General features: G+C 47.4%; 1 protein-coding gene across 8 annotated transcripts in view; it reads right to left on the bottom strand.

Annotated features, from left to right (window-relative positions):
* Window positions 1-20436, bottom strand: part of SNCAIP (synuclein alpha interacting protein) — a 666776-nt gene that overhangs the window by 181805 nt on the left and 464535 nt on the right. For all 8 annotated transcript variants that reach the window (XM_069625574.1, XM_069625570.1, XM_069625572.1 and 5 more), the window contains 2 exons: window positions 18304-19148; window positions 12556-12735 (listed from right to left, as the gene is read on the bottom strand). In XM_069625574.1, the coding sequence (XP_069481675.1) occupies window positions 12556-12735; window positions 18304-19148 (1025 nt within the window). The remainder of the gene's footprint in view (window positions 1-12555; window positions 12736-18303; window positions 19149-20436) is intronic.

Below are 20436 nucleotides of genomic sequence, written 5' to 3'. Positions count from 1 at the left end.
CTGAAAACAGAACCATACAAATAAAATGGCAATGAATTTCGGATCATAGATCCTTCATCAGGGATCATCGAAAATAAACAATAACAAAAAAGAAAGAAATTATGTGATGATAGCTCAAAATACCTGTCCTTCTCAATCATCAACAACCACCACTGTGCAGACAAAACATACAAAAATAAGAATAAAGAAGACATGAAAAGAACCAGCAATGATAATGATAACACCGCCCATTAATTGCATATCCACCATAAACTGGTATGCCAAAAAACTTAAAACATAACCAAAACGGAGGCCGGATAAAGGAGAATGAAGTCCGGGTGCAGAGACTAAACTGCTTGTTACTTAGATGCTGGTTTTCCATCTTTATGCTAGTATTGCAATAATGTGGGGAATTTAAGAACTTCTCCTGCATGGATTATAGCAGCAGGATTACAACTGTGATCGAATGATAGTGACGGTGCTCCCGTGGTGATAGAATCGGCAGATTTGATAGAATTCACACACTATTTATTCGGATCCTAAACATGTGTTTACTGTGCGCCCGGTTGCAAGTGACACATGGACGATAACCCTGCATAGCTGTACACTTGATAAGCAACAGCTGGAAAGAGGCTTAAAGATGAATGCGTGGGGAGCAGCGGGTCTGTGGCCTGGAGGAGGGCACACAGCCGACACGTGGCGAGAAGCGTGCAGGACATGGAAAAGGCCAGGGGTCTTGAGGGCCAGAGAGCCAAAGAGCAGCTGGACAGAGCACTGATGCAGGCTAGGAGCGTGCAGAAGGCAGACAGCCTAGGAGCAGCTGGGCAGCACAAACAGGCAGGAGGAAAGCGTGAAGCGTCAATGGAAGCTCAGATGGAACTGGATGGTGAAGCAAAGAACTTCTCTTCATATGGAGCTTGTGTAACATGACTTCTAGATGGTGCTGCGGTAGGGTGACCGGATTATCAAGATAAAAAACCAGAACGGCCAACAACATACAGGAAGGACTACCCCCTAACCATGCCCCCACGTATCCTCCCCATCACCCCCACCCCTCGATCTGCCCCCTCCCATCCCGCTGTTGTATCCGCCTTGCGTCCCGCTATGTGGTGACGCAGGGCGTCTAAATAAAAGCCCCACCCCTGCTGAGAGGAAGCAGTTCCGGGGCAGTGAGAACAGCTACGCGTGTGTGTGTGTGTGTTATTAGCTCCCGCTGGAGCTGCGCAACTGAGGCCTACCTCCGCGGCCTCGAACACTCTGTCCCCGGCCGCCGCAGTGCCGGGACAGAACATCACACTGGCGACGAGGGACGCGAGACCCAAGGCACGTGCCCAACGCACCCTCAGCTGTTTGCTGCAGTAGCAACACCCACAATTTTTGGAAACCCGGTGGGGGTGGGGGAGGGGGCTCACTCAAAACCCCGCCCACCAAAAAAAATAAAGATTTTTTTTTTCTTTTTCCATACGCTCGTTTCGCTGAACGAAGGTGCCACCTCCACGGCATGGCCATAGGGAACTGCCAACATTGACTCTTGACACCTAGGGGTCAGAAGTAACACGCGGCACAATGCTGGAAGGCCCCACACGCGGCAAGCACGGATGATCGCAGCAACTAGGCATTTTCAAGCACCTGGGGAAAGGAAGCAGACCCATCCACGCCCAGCATGTGAATTCACACGAAAAGGGGAATACAGACCCCTGCAGCTACGCACCAAGGTGAGGCAGAAGACCTTGTTAGGGGAAAGTAAGGCCCTGCCATGGCGACCGGCACATCCACCCCCAGGCCTGGCACGCCATCTAGACTTGCTGCAAATGTATCGGTGTCCACACTGCAAGCCCGCCCACAAGGTGGCTCCTCTGTAATGATTCAGCCGCTTGACCCATTTACTAATCCATCGTCAGTTGGCCCCCGGTGGCAACTATGGATCCAAAAATTTGAAATGGCAATGGAATGTAAGGATATCACTACCGCCAGGAAAATGAGATTGCACCTTTTGCTAAATGTGGGGGATGAATTGCTACGTATCTTTAACTCGCTAACCATCGATGATGGCCAGGACATTTACCAGCAAGCAAATGATGCCTTGACGGCCCATTTTCTCCCACAACTCAATCCTGATTACGAAACATTTATATTTTGTACCACTATTCAAGCAGAAGAGGAGACCTTAGATGCCTACCATACCCGACTCAGAAAACTGGCAATATCCTGCAAGTCCACGGACATTGAGAAAGAAATTCGGAGACAGCTCATTAACGGCATCCAATCAGAGAAACTGAGAAGGATGGTACTGAGTGAAAGAGGCATTTCGTTAACACGCATTCTTGAATTGGGTCGTCAGAGAGAGCTAGCACACGCCAGAGCAGCTCACATGGGCACTACACTTCAAAAACTACAGCCTGCCCTCACGACGGCCATGGTAGCCCAAGTCACCAATCGACAATCAACAAGGGAGGAGACTGGTGGAAACTACACGCATGCCAGATGGCAGCCACGAATCCCGGGGCCCATGGAGTGCGGCTGGTGTGGTGGACCGCGACATGGATGGCGAATCTGCCCGGCACAAGGGACCACATATGGCGCATGTGGCAGGAAGGACCACTATGCCAAAGTGTGCCGGTCATCAGGTGCCCAACAACTAACACCACAAAATGTCCAAGAGAAAGGTGGGGGCAAGAAAAAGAAACAGGCTAGTGCCCGACGAGTGGAGACAACAAATTCCTGAACTGAGGAAGAAGGGGATGACACGAACGGGGCCCAACAGGAGTCCGTCAAGGAACAATGGAAAAAAGGGAGCAAAGTCTATCTGGTGTCAGCCCTTAATCATGGACATGCCACGCCAAGGAAAGGACTCGGGAGGCGCAAGTGCCAGGTCACAATCCAAAATCAGCAAATTTGGATGACCATAGACACGGGGGCATCCGTAAATGTCATGCCCATGAGCACATTTCAGACGCTGCAGCCACAACCGAACTTGAAGGATATGGACACTTTGCTGTTTGCATATGGGTGCAAGAAACCTTTACCCGTGGTTGGCAAGTTCCGCACTACCCTCAGCCATGCCGAAACCATGTTACCGTCCAAGATCTACGTGGTGAACGCGGGCATCAAATGTCTCCTGAGTGGTGATGCGGTGGAAGACTTAGGACTGGTAAGCTTCATCTGCGAAGTAAAGGACTCACAAGAAGTTGAGAAGCTCCTAGGAAAGTATCCCAACCTGCTAAAAGGGATAGGATGTTTAAAGGGAAAATCGATCAGACTCCACATTGACGAGTCGGTCCAGAAAAAAGCCGTAAAACACAGGAGGACCCCATTCCACATGCGAGAACAAGTGGAAAAAGAACTCAGAGCGCTGGAGAAGGCTGGCATAATAGAAGAAGTAACAGGACCCACGCCATGGGTTTCCCCGATGGTGGTCACAAAAAAACCAAAACAGCCTGGAAAAGTTTGAATCTGTATAGATATGCGTCTACCAAACGCCGCCATCAAGCGGGAACGCCACATTACGCCGACACTGGACGAAATCGTGGCCGACTTCACAGGGTCAAAGATATTCTCTAAAGTGGACCTCAAAGCAGGCTTTCATCAGCTGAAGTTACACAGGGAATCCCGATACATAACCACTTTTTCAACACACATTGGCTTGCAAAGGTGCAAGCGCCTGAGTTTTGGGATCTCCTCAGCTGCCGAGGTATTTCAACAGACGATTCAAGAGGTCATCCGGGGCATACCAGGTGTCCTAAATGTGAGTGATGACATCCTGATCCATGCCAACGACAGAGAAGAACACATGAAGAGGCTGCACATGCTCCTTGGCAGACTAGAAGGAGCAGGACTAACCATTCACAAAGAGAAATGTGAATTCGTCAAAACCGAGATATCTTTTTTTGGCTACACGTTCAGCAGTACCGGCATTTCACTGAACCCCCAGAAGGTCGCAGACATCCAGGCCGCAAGTCCACCCATCACGCCGACCATAGTGCGCAGTTTCTTGGGGATGGCCACATACTGTGGGATGTTCATCCGAAATTTGGCCACACTGTCGGAACCCCTTCAAGAATTTACCAAGATCAACGCAAAGTGGGAATGGGGGCAGGTGTGCCAGGAAGCCTTTGAAAACTTCAAAGAGTCACTGTCAACAGACACGAAAATGGCATACTATGACACCACACTCCCAACGGAACTATATGTGGACGCCAGCCCAGTAGGCCTAGGGGCCATCCTCACACAGGTGACAAAAGAGGGTGAGCAAAGGTCACCCTCTTTTGGGTGCATACGCATCCAGAGCTCTCACGATGACAGAGCAACGGTATTCCCACATTGAGAAGGAGGCGATAGCCATACTATGGGGGTGTCGCCATTTCCATTTTTACCTGTATGGCAGAAGGTTCACAACTTATACAGACCACAAACCATTACTGCCCATTTTCATGGGCACATCCTCCCACCCGCTAGCCAGAATTGCCAAATGGCTATTACACTTCCAACAATACAACTTTGAACTGGCCTATCAGCCGGCAAGCGGAAATCCGGCAGATTTTCTCTCAAGGCACCCTCGAGCGGCAACTCAACTGGAAGTGCAGTTAGCAGAGGAGACAGAGGAACATATCTGCCAGGTGGTGCACACCATGATACCAAAGGCCGTCAGCATCGACGACATCGCAGAAGAAACACACAAAGACCCGTGCTGCAACTTGATAAAAGACACTGTTATGTCAGGGGAATGGAAGTCATTCATGAAGAACACCCATAATAGGACAACGGAAGCAAAGGCATTCCTCACAGGGATGTTCACCATACGGCAGGACCTATCCATCACCCAACAGGGGCTACTACTCAGGGGAAATTGAATCATCATCCCACCAAGCCTCCTGGACAGAATAGTGGCACTAGCCCATGAGGGCCACCAAGGAATGGCACGGACAAAGCTCGCCTCCGGCATCGAGTGTGGTTCCCGCAGATAGACGAGAAAGTCGAGAGACTGATTAACACCTGTCTACCATCTCAAATAACCGGAGCTCCACCTGACCCAGAGCCGATTCAATCAGCGGTGTGAGGACTTGGCAGATGGGACGCAATAAGCATAGACTTTTGCAAGCTGCAAGAAGGCATTCACCTCCTAGTGGCCATCGATGACCACTCCCGATACCCCGAAGTCGAGATTGTAAACTCCACGGCAACAGAGGGGGTTATCCCTGCGATTGAGATAATGTTTGCGACGCATGGACTGCCCACAAGACTCAAGAGTGACAATGGCCCACCATTCCAAGGGGAGGAGTTCAAACAATACCTGCAAGAACTAAACATACGTTACCATCACATCATGCCAAGATGGCCACAGGCGAATGGGGACGTGGAACGATTTATGAGGACACTCAACAAGGTCCTGAGGCTATCAAGAGCAAATGCTAGTCCTTGGCAAGTTGACCTATATCGATTTTTGCAAAACTATAGGGTCACACCTCACAGCACAACTGGAGTTCCACCGGCAGACCTGATGTTTGGCACAGTCATAAAGTCTTCCATACCGCACCACCCCAGCAGAAGCCCGGACAGGATTGACAATTAGTGAACAGAAGAAAGGAGAACCGGAGCCAACGCGCACATGAGTGCCAAGAGAAGGGTGAAACAATCCAACCACCGGGTGGGTGACCAGGTGGTCATGCTGCGGAATCTGACGAAATCCAAGATGGACTCTCACTATGAGGCCGTCCCATGGACCGTCAGTAAGAAACAAGGAACCATCATAACCGTACAAATAGGACACCGACAAGTGACACGAAATGCGTTGTGGTTTAAGGCCGTGCCAAGAAACCTATGGACCGACGGGGACTGTCCCCAAGAAGACGACGACCACCTGCCAAATGAGGGCGAACCCGAGCACCCGCATGGCGGAGAACAAGCGGATGACAGAACGTGGGAGCTGTGGAATGAACCAGAAATGGGTGAGCCAGACGGTGAAGGTGAGACACCCAGTGAAACAGTGGGACCCAGCTCCAGGGGTGGGGGATATGGTTTGAGAAGTGCCACCAAGCCACCAGCTCGGCTCAAAGACTTTATGAGGTAATCAGCCCCATGATGACTCTAATAAGGGGAGGCACCCTACTTGTAGTTTGAGTATTCATAAATGTATGTGACGTGTTTTTGTTAATTTGAGTTTGGTTAAAATAAAGGAGGAATGTTGTATCCGCCCTGCGTCCCGCTACACGGTGACGCAGGGCGTCTAAATAAAAGCCCCGCCCCCGTGGAGAGGAAGCAGTTCCGGGGCAGTGAGACCAGCTACGCGTGTGTTTGTGTTATTAGCTCCCGCTGAAGCTGCGCAACTGAGGCCTACCTCTGTGGCCTTGAACACTCTGTCCCCCGGCCGCCGCAGTGCCGGGACAGAACATCACACCCGCAGCATTTCCAGCACTGCTCCTGCCTATAAATGGTTCATTTTTGACTGTGGATAAAGCCAATAGAAAACAAGCTTTTACTCGGATTGATGTTACAGGACTTGTTAGTGTTTCCAAAATGGCCGCTGTGGCACAGGCAATGTGGAGTTTGAAAGGTGAGACGAGGCGTTCGAGTCCATCCCGCAAGGGTCCATCCTGCCAGCATAATCCCATTGCCTGTTCCCACGATGGCAAGTTGTGAAAGTGTAACAGTGCAAAAACGTAATACTGTTTATTGTTGCCTGTAAATTAAGTTGTCACCCAATTTACCGCCAAAGCCGGAACTAACACCTTCCCTCTCATAAAACCGGGACAGGGTTTTTAAATTAAAAAATCTCTCGGGACGGGCGGACAGAGAGCCCAATTCCGGGACAAAACCAGGACATCTGGTCATCCTTTGCTGGGGCACTGGCCCTGATTTCGGTGATCATGCCCTTATTGTAGTCACTATTCCTGTGCTCCTACTCAAGACAATCGCCACGTGGCCAAAAGAGGCGCTGCTATACGAGAGGGAACCCGGAGAAACAACATGGGGCTAATTTACACTCCAGTAAAAACAGGCACCCTCTGCATAATTTGTATCATTTGCATGTCGCAATGCTCATTTGAGGTGCAAATTGTAAGTGCCTCCCTTTCGCACTCCACTGAACAAAATGAGAAAATGCTGCCTGCCATTTGTGCATGGCAGGCAGAGTTTACTATGGGTTCCTATAGATTCCACCTACTTTTTGCTGGTGTAAAAAGCAGATGCATTGCAGCATGAATGTCCCGTTAGCATAAATCTGGTCACGATTCTATGGCGGAGATGATGCAGGAGGCGTACACTGATATTCTGTTCCGTTCCCCCCTCCGCCTACAAATGGATGAAAATGAGGAGTAACGTAAAATTAACGATTGCATGTTTTACGCATTACTTTTACACATTAATTTCATATTACTTCTTGAGAAACAAAGGAATGTGCAAGATTGCCCCACACAGGGTGGAATGGGCAGAATGCCATTGCTCTAGGAACCCAGAATCCGTGCCAAATAGGGGTGGGCGAAAATCCCACTGGTGAAACAGAAATTCTGTTCCGCTGGCAGGGCGATTTTTCACCTTTTTTCTGCACTTTTGATGAGGATCTTGTCAGGTGAAATTTTTTTTTTTTTACCAAAATTTCGTTTTTGTGAGAATGAAACATACACCAAAACCGAAATTTCATTGGAAAATAAAAATATAAAGGGACAAATCACCCCTTCCCATGCAAAATTTATTCCGTTTTACAAAAAAGTAATTTTGCAAAAAAAGAAATTTCGGATAGGAAAAAGCGCCAAGGGGCCAATTCCGCTCTGAGAGCAAAATTGGCACATTGGGTGAAATTCACCAGGAATCGTCCAATTATCCCGTGGAACGGAATTGGGCATTTTCGCCCCACCCCTTCTGCCAATATAGTGGCATTGTCTTTTTTTTATAGGAGGAACCATTGTGAGGGGGTTTAGAGTCTGGTGTAAAAGAGGTTGTTTTTTTGTCACATTAATTTACTTCCTCATGCTTAGCTTGGAGTTACACTTAAAAGGTAGTGCCTTTGCATTACAGGCTTGAAGTCTGACTACCAGCCTCTCTGATATGGTGTAGGTCATAGGGTGCGGTGGCTCTGATTTCTAGCATTTTTACAGGAAAACGTATACCCTATACTGTTGGGAGGCAGTGTAATTATTAAACATTAAAAGGTAAGTCGTTTAAAGAAAAACACGCATAGGTAGGTCACAAATGCGAATGCAATATTTAAACACCAGATTTCCGAAGTGGAGGAAAATCACGCAAGAGCTGTTACATAATCTCTTTAAGGCCTTTCAAACTGGAAGAACAAAAAACACTTGAGTAGCTTCAGTATTTCGACAGGTCCCAATTGCTGTACATTGTGACGTGTAGGAGTCATCTTGCATGCCAGAACCCGCCCATGAAGCAGTAAGAGGAACAGGAACGATGAGGTTAGTCCAGGGTCGGACTGGGCCATAAAATTGGCTTGGGCACCAATAAAACAGTGGCCCACCGTTGCAAATGGCAATTCATTCCTTTTGAGACAATGTTTGAATAGTACCCAAGGGGGAGTTGTTTGATAAAACGTGATGCAACTTGTGCATTTTAAAGAATATTTATCCAGCAACACTGGTCAAAAAGACTAGCCGTACAGTGAAGTAACTGATCAAACTGGCCCACTTTGACACAAAAAACAGGCTCACACCAGCATTTTATGTTTTTGGTTCGGCCATGGGCCTATTGCGCTATAGGCCAGTCCGACCCTGGCTTTGTCCCACAACCGTCAGTGACCAAAGCATCTGTGCCTGCATTTTTATGTAACGCGTTTTGTCTGCCAGTCTCTGTGATGGTTGGCTTTCCTTAGAGATGCGTATTACACAGATCTGAAGGAAGAACTGTTTAAAGCTCATCAATGGTTGGTTCGGTGGGTGTGTAATCAATACATGTCAGCAGTATTTACAGGATGCTGAGCACCCTCAGTGATGGAGAAGTGCAGCATTTTCTTAGGGTAAAAATATATGTCCCTAAGCTTTTATACTGTGGCAGTCACCCCTATAGGGGTCTTGCAGGGCCGAGGCTTGTCTGCAGCGTGGCGTATTGCGAGTCCACGAGTACTAAGAATGAGAGCTGTTAAATGGCGGCAGACCAAAAGCACTTAAGCAGAACATACATAATGGCCATTGGTGGGTGGAAGGGGCGTGTGTGTGTGCAGGCGCGCAACGCCATTGAACTAACTGGGCTTCAGTCCTCCCTCCCAGCAAAATGTGAGTTTAGGGGTGGGGTTTCTTTCGTCATCCCTTCTCCCATGACCCTTTCCAGAAACTGGCGTGGTTAAAGTTTTACTTTGTTTGTGCTGAAAAATGTACTTGCACAAATGCAGTGAAACTTTAAAGCTGCTACTTTCAAGAAAGACTTCCATCGCCTCTCTGCCTCTGGAAAACCCAAATACACACATCAGCCCCTCAAACCCCACAAATGTTAGACAACATATAACAATGTTGTGTGTTGTAGAGGAGCAACTGAATGCCTCTGCAGGAAGTCCCACCCCCTCTACTTCCTGTATGTTGGGACCTGAGATCGAGCCATGCTTGGCACCAGCAGTTGTGAACATACCACAGCAAATATTGAAAAGAAGGTACCCTCTGAGAAAACACTATCAAATGTATCCCCAAAGAGATGATAATATGACGGAGGAACTCCCTGAAGGAATGTGAAAAAGAGCAAAAGAGGAGCTTTCGGTGTCAGGAAAGAACGAGCGTGATGCCTTAAGAATACTGACTGAAGAGAATGCCTGGACCTCATAGAAAATGATGATGAAGTTAAGAATCGGATAAACTTTCATATGTAAAAAGAAGATTGGAAGTGTATGACACACTGCAGAAAAACAAGCCGTACAATAACTGTACAGATGCTGTAATGCAAGTAGAGTAAGTAATCTTAGAAGCTGGCTATAAGTAGTGAATAGACCGCAGGCAAAACCACCATTGTATAGAAACTGGACATCAGCGTCTTGAATTTATTAAGCCCGAACCCAAAGAGAGGAAAAGCCGAGAGCTGTGTCACAGCAAGAGTTAGCTGAGATCGTGGACATGAATGTTGAGGCTGTTTGGCCTGGTGTCAAAGCTGAAGCAGCCAAGACTGGTTATCGATTCTTGAAGGTGGCAAACATGAGAAGCTGAATCATCCCTTGTTAAGGCTCAAGGAAATAACAGCAAGCTTGCCAACTTTTAGTCATTTAAGACATTTAAATGCTGCAAAATGGACCAAATCGTGGTCTCCTGTCACGTGAGCCAAGGATGGAAATAGTGTTGAACATGGAGTTCTAGAACGACTTACATTCCCAGAGACAAGAGTACTCTGCAAGGCCAAGTTCAAAGACAATCTTCATGGCAGAAGGCATGGGTGATGAGATGTTGGCCTAATTGGGGGGGAAGTAAAGTCAAGTCCGCCTCCTGGCACCTGCGTCTGAGCTCACGTGCTTCTAAGTGAAACGAATGTTCCAGACATGGCACAAGCGTGCCAACCAATTATAGAGGGCCGTATAATGAAAGGACTTATAGTTTGAGAGCCAATGATATACTGTGTACTTAACAGCGTTGAAGATGACATGTTGTGAGAGGGAGGCATAAGTTGTCCACCTGACAGTAGAGATCCAATCACAATCCCACCCATTATAGAAAGTATACTTAGACGTTCCCCTTGAGCCTATCACAACCCCTTGTAGGTTTTTCTTATTTGTCACGTAGAATGACATCACCTATGACACATTTTTAGTATATAAATGTGTTTTTATGTGAATTGTGCGAGAGCTCGAGTGAACATCCATTGTAACTACCTGTTTTATATAATTGTTATTAAAACAGCAACCTTTGCCATCTTCCTGAGTTGGTTCGATTATTTGGTGTCAGAGTTATTCTGCATTCCCATCCATTGCATATGTCTTATCCAAAGGGCCCTTGGATGTGTTCTTTCACATCCAAGCGGACGGGGCTAATGTGCGCACTTGCATTTTGTTAGGCAGAGAGGTGAGGGAAGCCTTTCCTGAAAATGGCGGCATTACATTCTACTGTGGTTGAGCAGAAAAATGTACTTGCACAAACGTAGTAAAACTTTAAAGCTGCTTCTTTCAAGACTTCCATCGCCTCTCTGCATGTTGCCCTTTAAAAAGTACTATTTGATAGTTGGTCTCCACACCAGGCATTGCGGGTAGAACGCTGAGTGTGGATCCTCCAAGTGTGCTCGGCCAGTTTCTGAAGTGGCCCCTCCCATCACACCATTTAGCTCCCCACTTCCTGAAATGTAGGTTTCGTTGCGCACACGCGCGCGTGTGCGCATGCGCGTGTGTACTGAATTTACTTAGTGGCATAGGCATCTATCTGGAGGCAACGACACACTGGAACGTGCTGATCAAGTAGTTAGGTAGTATGTGGATAGATCACGTGCACATCACATGTCTCTGAATTGGGGCCAACCTGCATGTAGCAAGTCTGAAACTACTGTTGAATTCGTTAATAACAGCTATTATAGGAGGAATCCAACATGAAGCACTCCATAAAAATGATATTTTATTGGCATCATCCTTATTTAGGGACCAGAGCCATATCTACTTTTGTAATAGGCACAGTTGATTCCATAAACAATTGGGCCTGCTTGCTTACATAAGCGCTGTAGCAGTGGGTGGTGACGAGAGAGAGAGAAAGAGAGAAAGAGAGAGAGAGAGAGAGAGAGAGAGAGAGAGAGAGAGAGAGAGAGTGTTTTGGTCTCTTGCATGGTGATACATTTTCTTCCCTGGACTACAGGTCCCGAATGGGGCTGAACCAATGGAAAAAGGTGAACTAACTTCATCTTTCCTACAGTTCACACCTCCGCTTGGTACAAATCATTCTCAGCGCTTTTCATAGCATCCCCAATCTCCACTCCAGCAGCTGTCACCTGCCCGTTACTGAAAAAACCTCCTATCACACTAAACTTAAAATTGACATCCTCTACAACGGGGCTGCAATTTTCCAAGATAGTAATTACAAATAAAACAAAAATGTCAGTCTACACTGCACACTGCACGTGTAAGTGACTCGGGTGTTCACATTTGCAGGCGGATGCACACATCCCATGACTGATAATGAAGAACCTAGACACACCAAGAGATGGAAGAATGCCCTCACGCAAGGTCAATACAGTGGAAACTGAAGCAGTCAACCAAGCGTGCACTTTAACACCTAAGCTATCTACCACACAGCACCCGACCCTGGCCCCGGTTGTCTCTTGCTGAACGTCAGATTTGCAACAGAAACAAAGCAGGCATATGAGGCCTGACTGAGAACCATAGCCTTGACTTCCAGCATCACTAACAGAGTGACTCCAGTGGTGCCACAATCAACCTACTACTGACAACACAACATACAACAGAACACATCAACAGGCTACACTAGCAGAGCTAGTGTCCTAGACATCATCTACTACCAAGCAATCAAAATGAATTCAAATACCATCCCCTTCCACACATTTCAAAGGTTGGTTGGCATGCGTCATCTCGCCCACATAACCACAAGCTTGTTAGAAGTCAGCAACACTGGTCATCAACACTATGCTGGCATTCAGCACCGCATCTCTGAGTTGGGGTACCTTTATTGCGAGCCCAGCTGGAGTAAGTGTTTCCACGTTCCGCTCATTCAAACAGTCCTCGCCCATGAGAGAGGTGAGATGCTGTAAGCACTCTGCGTGTCCTTGAGATGCGGCAATGTGCAGGAGGTTGCTTCCATCTTCATCGTGAATTTTGTCCAAGTTTTCCACTGCCATGTGCGGCTGCGACAAACAACGAGGAAAAGACAAGCCAAGAAATATTAACACTCAGATATATCTTTGTTATTCAAAACCCTACATTGTGATATGTTACTTAATGTAAAGTGGTCACATATAGCGCCCTTCTGCCAAACAGAGGATATGTTTCGGTAGCTATTTTAGGCAGTAGAACATCGTTTCATATGAATGTTTCTTTTTATTGCTCCCTCGAACTAAATGTAGCTCTCAACATTTCTTATTTTAGCCCTACCTTGGGCGAATTCCTCAGCAATAAGTTAGACCTGTGAAGAGTCTGCCATTTTGTTCAGGGGCCTTCTTCACCATTCAGAGCATCCCGTCCCGGGTGAACTTCTTACCCTTGCTCATGAGGCAAAACCTTTCACAATGGTCTGTCCTTCCATAGGCAACCGGTAGACATGTGTCGAGATTCATGTAGCTCGAGACTGAGTCACTCTTTCATAGCACAGAGAGACGTTTCAAATGATGAACCTAGAAAACTATAAGGTGTTTCCTCTTCAAAGAAGCACCTCTCCGGAGCTAGAGTTTTGTGTGAGGGGTTAACACTGCCCTTGCATCAGAGGTCAGCCCTCCACATTGGCCTTAGGGGCGGATTTGGGCCTGAACAAGACAGAGCTGTGCTCCAGCAAAAACTGCTCTGCCAGAGCACCATTCTGTGTAGCGATGAGGCCCCCAACCCTGCACCCCCAAGTTCAGGAATCTCTCTGCCCCTGTCTCTTCTAAACTTCTCAAAATGTATAGTTGAGCACTGCACATATTCAGACTGCGCCTGGAAGTCTTCCTTTGCTCAACAGTCCAAGCTCAAACAATGAAACCGCCCAAAGCTGTATGTATGTCTCATGCTTTTCACACTGTCAGGGTGACTATCCTGACAGAGGAACTGAGCACCATACCAAGTGTGCACTGCATGCTCAGAAGGAATGCACGTTTGAATTACTAGCACAGACATGTTTCATAAATTGGTGGTCATTCTTATGTTCCCAAACTGCACTTTATAACGCAAAGCAGCCAGCATCTTATATTCAGGTGACAAACATCATTCAAAACTAAGATCTACCCTTCCGTTCCACCCACACCACTGACAATCAGCCCCTTCCACATGCAAAGGGGAGTGGGGTCCCCAGTAAATTGTTGTCAATTTCCAGGACTGTTTATGGTGATGTACAAACACTATACAATAACCCTAAAATAAATGAATTACAACCTACATTTTTAATATCTATGCTATCTCCATGTCCATAGAGAGAATGGATGGTCCAATCTCACAATAAGGCAACTTTGGAGCACTGTTCTTAATACAATGCCTATATTTCAACAAATCCCATGATCCCCACAGCATACTTCCTTTAAGAGAAAAAGTATTGTAATTTTCTAAACGTATTTTTATGGTGATCTAGGCGGCCACTGATGTTTTCCAAAACACACTCTTTTCATGTGCATGCAGTGAAAGCAGTGGGTATGGCCTCTGTGACTGCATTAGTGTTAGAGTAGATGCCCCTTTTTGTGTGAAATACTCTCCACCTGTGAGTCCCCTACCACTTTTTGCTCGACCACTGGCTTTTGACTAATTCTCCCGAGCAAGCAGGAACCTTTTTTCACACTCACTTATACTTTTACCCTGCTTTTGGGAACCCCTTTTACCTTTTTTTGGTATTTCTTTGTGGAGTCATGCTGCCCTGCAACTTTTCTGGCATCTACATTTCACTGAAGTAGCACACATCACTTTCTGTGAAGTGTTGCTGGGCCCAGAGCTTCCACTGTAGTGTTTCTTTATTTCCCTTGGTTAACTCACAGCAAGGCAGGGGGATACTTTTTATCCTACATGTATTTTCTTTTGCGAGATCAGCACACCCCACCTTATGTGTAGAGCTGAGGGGATCCAATCTATCCCTTTTCTACACTCTCCAGTAACATTTTGGTTACTGTGACAAGCTCTCTGTTCAAGCTGGTGGCAGTGTACCTTTTGCACAACTTTTTGTGGACTTTTGTCGCAGGCTCTCTTCGTAGCTGTACTTTTCTAAGCCCTGAGCAAGGTAAGTTGTCCTTTCTGATGTCTTCTTCTACCTTTTTGGGTGGGCGATGATTCTCTGGTCCCTTTGTCTTCGCCGTGCTTCCCAAGGAAAGCCCACAAAGCTTCTCTGAGTGAATGGCAGGACAGGAAGCGGGGGAGATGACCGAAACTCCCCTGTCCTTTGTCCTGCAGTGTGCCTGACTGAAACCAGTTCAGACTGGGAGGCTGACTGTTCCCATTGGACAACCACCCCCCGAGTTTGAATAGTGAATGGGTCATGATTGGTGGACTCAGCCGGTATCCCTGGATACATTCTGAGGTCCTGGAGCTGAAACTCAGAGTCAACAAATGGAACAGAAGATTTCAAAGAAGTGCAAAGAAGGACACTGCCAGAAACTTCCAGCGACCGCCAGAGCCTGCCGAGTAACCGCTGCTGTCTCAACCTCAACTTCTAACTTACAGGGAAGATCCAAACACGACAACTTCCTCCTTTGGACTGTTCAGCCTAAACAGTCTCAAGACGAACTACAATTTGTGCAATCCCTGGAAAAGCTGTGAACTCCATTGCCTGCAATTCAACAATACGTGACGACCTGTGCTGCATTGCTGTGCATCGTCGCCTGAACCGCGTTTTGGCCTGGAACTTTGTGGGCATCCTCCTAAGCCTGCAGTGACTCAAGCCAGCTCCCCAAAGTCCCCTCACTAGAGACGAGGACAGAGAAAAGGAGAAGAGTCTACCACTGTGACAACTGTCCTTCATCCAAGCCTGAAAAAGACGCCAATAAGCCAGAACGCAAAGATCCTTTGCTGGGCATCTGTCTGCATGAGAGCTGTAACCAGATTCACCGAAGTCCCTTTCTCTGTCACCAAGACCGAGCAACCTGTGACCGGGCCTCCTGTCGCCTCAGCGCTGGAATTGTCCTGCAGCAACTGTTTCTTCAATTGAAGGAACTGTCCTGCTCCTGGTAAAACTTACCTGGAGGCTGCTTGTTCTATTCTGTTATCCTGGGGGCTGCAGATAGCCTGTATCCCAGAACCCTCTAGGGCTCCATAGAGTGGCATAGGGTGAACAACCCATTGTGCTCTAATCCTGCCTTAGTACATTGGTTCTGCCACTCTGACTCTTGTACTCTGTCTTCCCACCTTTCAGGCCCTGGTCACTTGTGGCCCAGTGGCCACTCTGCATGTTGTGAGACTCTCATAAAATAGGGATGGACTCTTTAAGACAGACTGGAACAAAGTTACTAAAAGTTATAAGAGTTTGGAAAAGTGTTCCTATATGTTTCTGGTGTTTGTAGATAATTGTTACTGAAAAATGTATCCTAGTGTGACTACAACTGTGGTTTACTAACCAAAGAATATTGCAAGTGTTCTTCTATTGTTTTAATATGTTATAGTACTTACGTTACTTGAAAGTTACAACAGTGTGCTTTAGTTTGTATATTAAATAACTATGTTTTATATAAATTCTAAGTATATAAGTGTTTTCTTTGACTAAGTGTATGCTCTGAGTTCTTTGTACCTCGCGACAGCCCTCCTCCCTCCTTAGACTAAGCCTGGCAGCTCCCCATTCTACCAAACCCTTGTGTGGTTCAGGCCAAACCTAAGAAGTGTAATCCAGTCTCACACAGCACTTTTGCACACAAAAAAACCTAACCACTATCAAAACATGTTCATGTACTGCCTGCCGCCTAGTTGATACAACTAAGTGCGCTAGTCAATAACCCTTGACTATCGAACTTATGGCACTATCCAAGATAGTCGTAGTCCATACACCTATACATGCTCATTCAGGTGTTTACAAAACACAATTAGGGCAATGTTCCCGTCGAGGTGAACACGCAGGCATTCCCATTCCATTCAAACACGAAGGTGTGGAGTTTCGCAGCAAGTATTTCATCTAAATAAAGACTGCTGTTCGTCTGGGATCGGGCAGGTACTTTATTTGAGATGCCTGATGCCTACAATTAAGCGTTGCCCTGTATTATGTGAGCGGCCTCCAAACTTGCACGTGTGCTTTAGGTCCTGTCTTGCTTCTGGAAATCTGTCAGGCCAACAAGGGCCTATTAAAAAGGCACATTTAGAGGGCGTGTGAGGCCAGCTGGTGTGGTAGCAGTAGGGTGCACTCCGTGTACCCCACCCCGAGACGCAGTCCCTGCTGGTGGTGCAGCGGCAGCCTAGACCTCATACAAGCTCATGCTCCTTTGGCCCCCGTGAGAGCTCCAGGCTGATGCTGAGGAAAATGTCTACTGCTGTCCAGAGAAGCAGAGTCCACAATGACCTCAAGGGTCATGATAACCAGGAAGAGGTTTAAGTTTCGAGTGAGAATGCTCACTTAACGGAAAACAAAGACATTCTGGGGCCACCATATGCAGCTAAACTATGCCAACCTTGGCTAGACCTGCATTCAGCTAACAGATTGGGAAAAACGACACAACGGTCATGACGCTGCCTACATCGGCACTGGGGTGCAAGGTAAGTGACGAATGTATGCAATTTCTGCGACTGAAGAGAAGTGGCCGAATGTCCGAAGGAAGAAAGATACACACTTTAAAAACTACTGTGCTTTAAAAGCAGCGTTGTTAATTGCAAGCAAAGGCGTGCAGTGGCGCCCCTGTGCGCTTTTACGTGGCGAATCATTCCATCTTCTGCAGAGCACGCACGCAGATGGCCACCCTACGCAGCTTTTCTAGGTGGGCTCCTCTGGAAGGTACCCAGAAATGGACAACTAACTAACTGCGAGCTACAAAGGACGCCCGCTGTTTATAAACTCAATAAAAAAACATTTATAGGCTTTCGGGATTGGTGCTTTCTGGTGGCAGTATATCGCACTTTGGCGCTACAGTCCTGGCTGGGAATGACGTGCCTTGCCAGTGGCGGGTATTTTGTCATGAGGGGCTTACTACACACCTGTGCCACTCCGCTGGTGTGTCTCACCGAGCAGCAGTCTCCGCGTGGATTTTGGTGGCGGGGCTTTGCTCGCCCTCCCTGCCCTGGGTGCTGACCTCACACCCAGTTACCTGGGAAACGCGTTTGCCGAGTGTTTGAGCAGAGAGCCTCTGATGGGGGCAGAGGGCATGCCAGGCATTATGGCAAGCTCCTGCCTCTGAATGCCACCGGCGTAAGGACTCCTGAATAATGATCAGGGCACAACAACAGAGGGCCCTCTGTTCCCCGTGGAAAGGGTATGACAAGTGGCTGGTGCGCGCCAGCTCTGCGTCGAAGCAAGTTGGCTGCAGCTTTATTGGCAAAGCAGAGAATCGAGCGAACATTTTACTCAAAACGGCAGCAGCAAAACTAACATCTACATTCAATAATAAACATGCGCAATGGCGCCATTCGATCACCGAGACCAGGGATGGGTGGGCTGCTGCCATCATTGTTTCTGTTGTTATCTGGGTGCCTTTTACTTTAATAGAGCACATCAGGTCTAAAATGTAATCGCAATCAAAACAACAGTAGGTTACATATAATGCACAGCCTACACATATAAACCCACCCCACCCCCCGGCCCATTTCTGCCTGCCACGCCTGGGACTTACCAGCAAGGACATCTGCCCTTCCCGCACGATGTTCAGAAGGCTTCTGGTTCGCTTTGCATCCTCGCCGCGCTCGTCTGCAGCGCCCCAGCTCGCGCTAGAACTCTGCTCGTCCAGCTTGCTGTCGGCCGCGGCAGTTTGCAGGTGGAAAGCCCTCAGGTGGCAGTGAGGCATGGCGGTCTCCGCTCTCTGGGACTCGGAAAACGGCCGACCGAGGAAGCCCTTGCTGCGGCCTTCCGGGTCATGGGCTGCGCTGCTGCTTTTGCCCCCAGCCTGGGAAAGCTCTAATCCCGCGGCTGAATGCTTGTGCTGATCCGGGACAATGGCTTGTGCTTTTCTCGACTCGCCGCTTTTTACAGGGGAGAGGACACAGAACTGTGTCAAACTGGCTGGCAGGGTTTCAGCATTCCCTGCGGGGCATGACTTGCCTTTGACATTGGAGCGTGCCACCAAAGCCCGTTTCTCCGGGGCCACCCTGGTTAAAGTTGCCATCTGTTGACTTGATTTGAGGTAAGGCACATCCAAAATCTCATCCATGTCCAGGTCGTAGTGTTCAAGCTCCCCAAGCAGCATGCTCGGCTCAACTTTCTTGCTCTCGAGGCCCTGCTCTCCACCGAGGCATGGTCCACCCGGCTGCGGCGGCTCCTCGGCGTCGCCGCTCTTGCAGTACTCCCCATTCTCCTCCTTCTGGTCATCGCTCTCATCACTCTCAGGGTTCTCAGGCTGGTGTTTCAACGGGGACACCCTCTTCACCGGCCTGAACTTGCTGTACACGTCGGCAATCCCTGTTGGTTTCTGCGCGTTTCCAATGAGAGTTGGAACACCAGAGCTCCAATTTGTGCTAGAAACTAGAACAAAAAAAAAAAACATTAAGAAACAAACATGACATTCAGTTTCCATAGTAAACATGCACCTCCTTTCTGCTCCTTTCGCCTATCGCTGACCATCCCAATCCCCCAGTTGCCCTACAGATGCCAGCCCCCGGGGTGCTAGAACATTTGGACCACCAAGATTAGCGGACGTCTAAATGATCAGTGCATGCAATATAAAAGTATAACTCTGAATCATTTTACAATACAAATCATTAGTTACAACTTGAACCGCTTGACAGGGATGTCAGGCTCCACTAGAATAGGTTCAATAGAAGGATACCTGTGTATACCGTAGGTCCTCCAGGCAAGTTAAATGTGAAACAAAAACACAATGGACCTAGGAAAATGAAGCTAGAGAGATCATTTATATACCAACAATGTTTTATATATATTTGTATCAAAAATATTGTGGTAAATTCCAATACACTTTCAGTGTTGTTTGTTCAAAACTTCTAGTATATCACAGTTTTAGACAGCAGTTTTTTATCTCACCATTCATATTCTTATTCACACACTCAATCAGTGTCTCCTATTTACAGCACACTGTGAAACACAAATAATCACATCTAAACATAAAACAATCCCCTCAGTTTACAATATTGTTCCACCATCAGCAATTTTTTCATATGTTTTTCTAAGAATAGCTACAATTGCTTTTCTGTTAGATCTACATATGTTTCGATCGCACTCGGGCCAACTCGGCCCACTGATCTTCGACCTTCCTCAGGATCAGGGTTCCCCCAAATGAGGATAAAACCCAATGGAGCGAGGTGAGTGATGTCCTCTGGGGTATCTCTCTCCAACCAAAAAACGTATCTGGGGTAGTATCAACGGTAGGACTAATCCTAATCCTTCAACGCCACTAGAAGACTAGGAGTTATGAGGTCAAAGGTGACAGACTATCGCCATGCACACTTTCGTGTTGCGTGGAGAATGTCCCCTCTATTTGGATGACCGCTTTAGGTAGTGTATTCCTGTGGAAATCAGGCATTCACAGGGTTTGGTGAACACCCGCATTATGAATTGCTCTGTACTAAGAGGCGCACACAAAGAAGATCCGCCCAAACGCCAAATAATGAAGGCATTGCTGTTCCACCAAAGAGTTGGCTTGATGTGTATTTCAAAAGAATGCATTTGGCCTGTGCTCATTCATTCCCCGCCTTCGCATAAGCATAGCAGGCCACACATACAGTACATCTAGCATAAAGACAAGCGGTCCCAGTGAGGATGGCTGGAGTATGAGGAAGAGCCCTTCTCCACCTAT

This window comes from Ambystoma mexicanum, chromosome 6p (genome assembly GCF_040938575.1).
Source record: "Ambystoma mexicanum isolate Mex_15411 chromosome 6p, UKY_AmexF1_1, whole genome shotgun sequence".
Classification (NCBI taxonomy): domain Eukaryota; kingdom Metazoa; phylum Chordata; class Amphibia; order Caudata; family Ambystomatidae; genus Ambystoma; species Ambystoma mexicanum.
The sequence above is the reverse complement of the archived record's forward strand: the minus strand, read 5'-3'. Positions and strand labels throughout refer to the sequence as shown.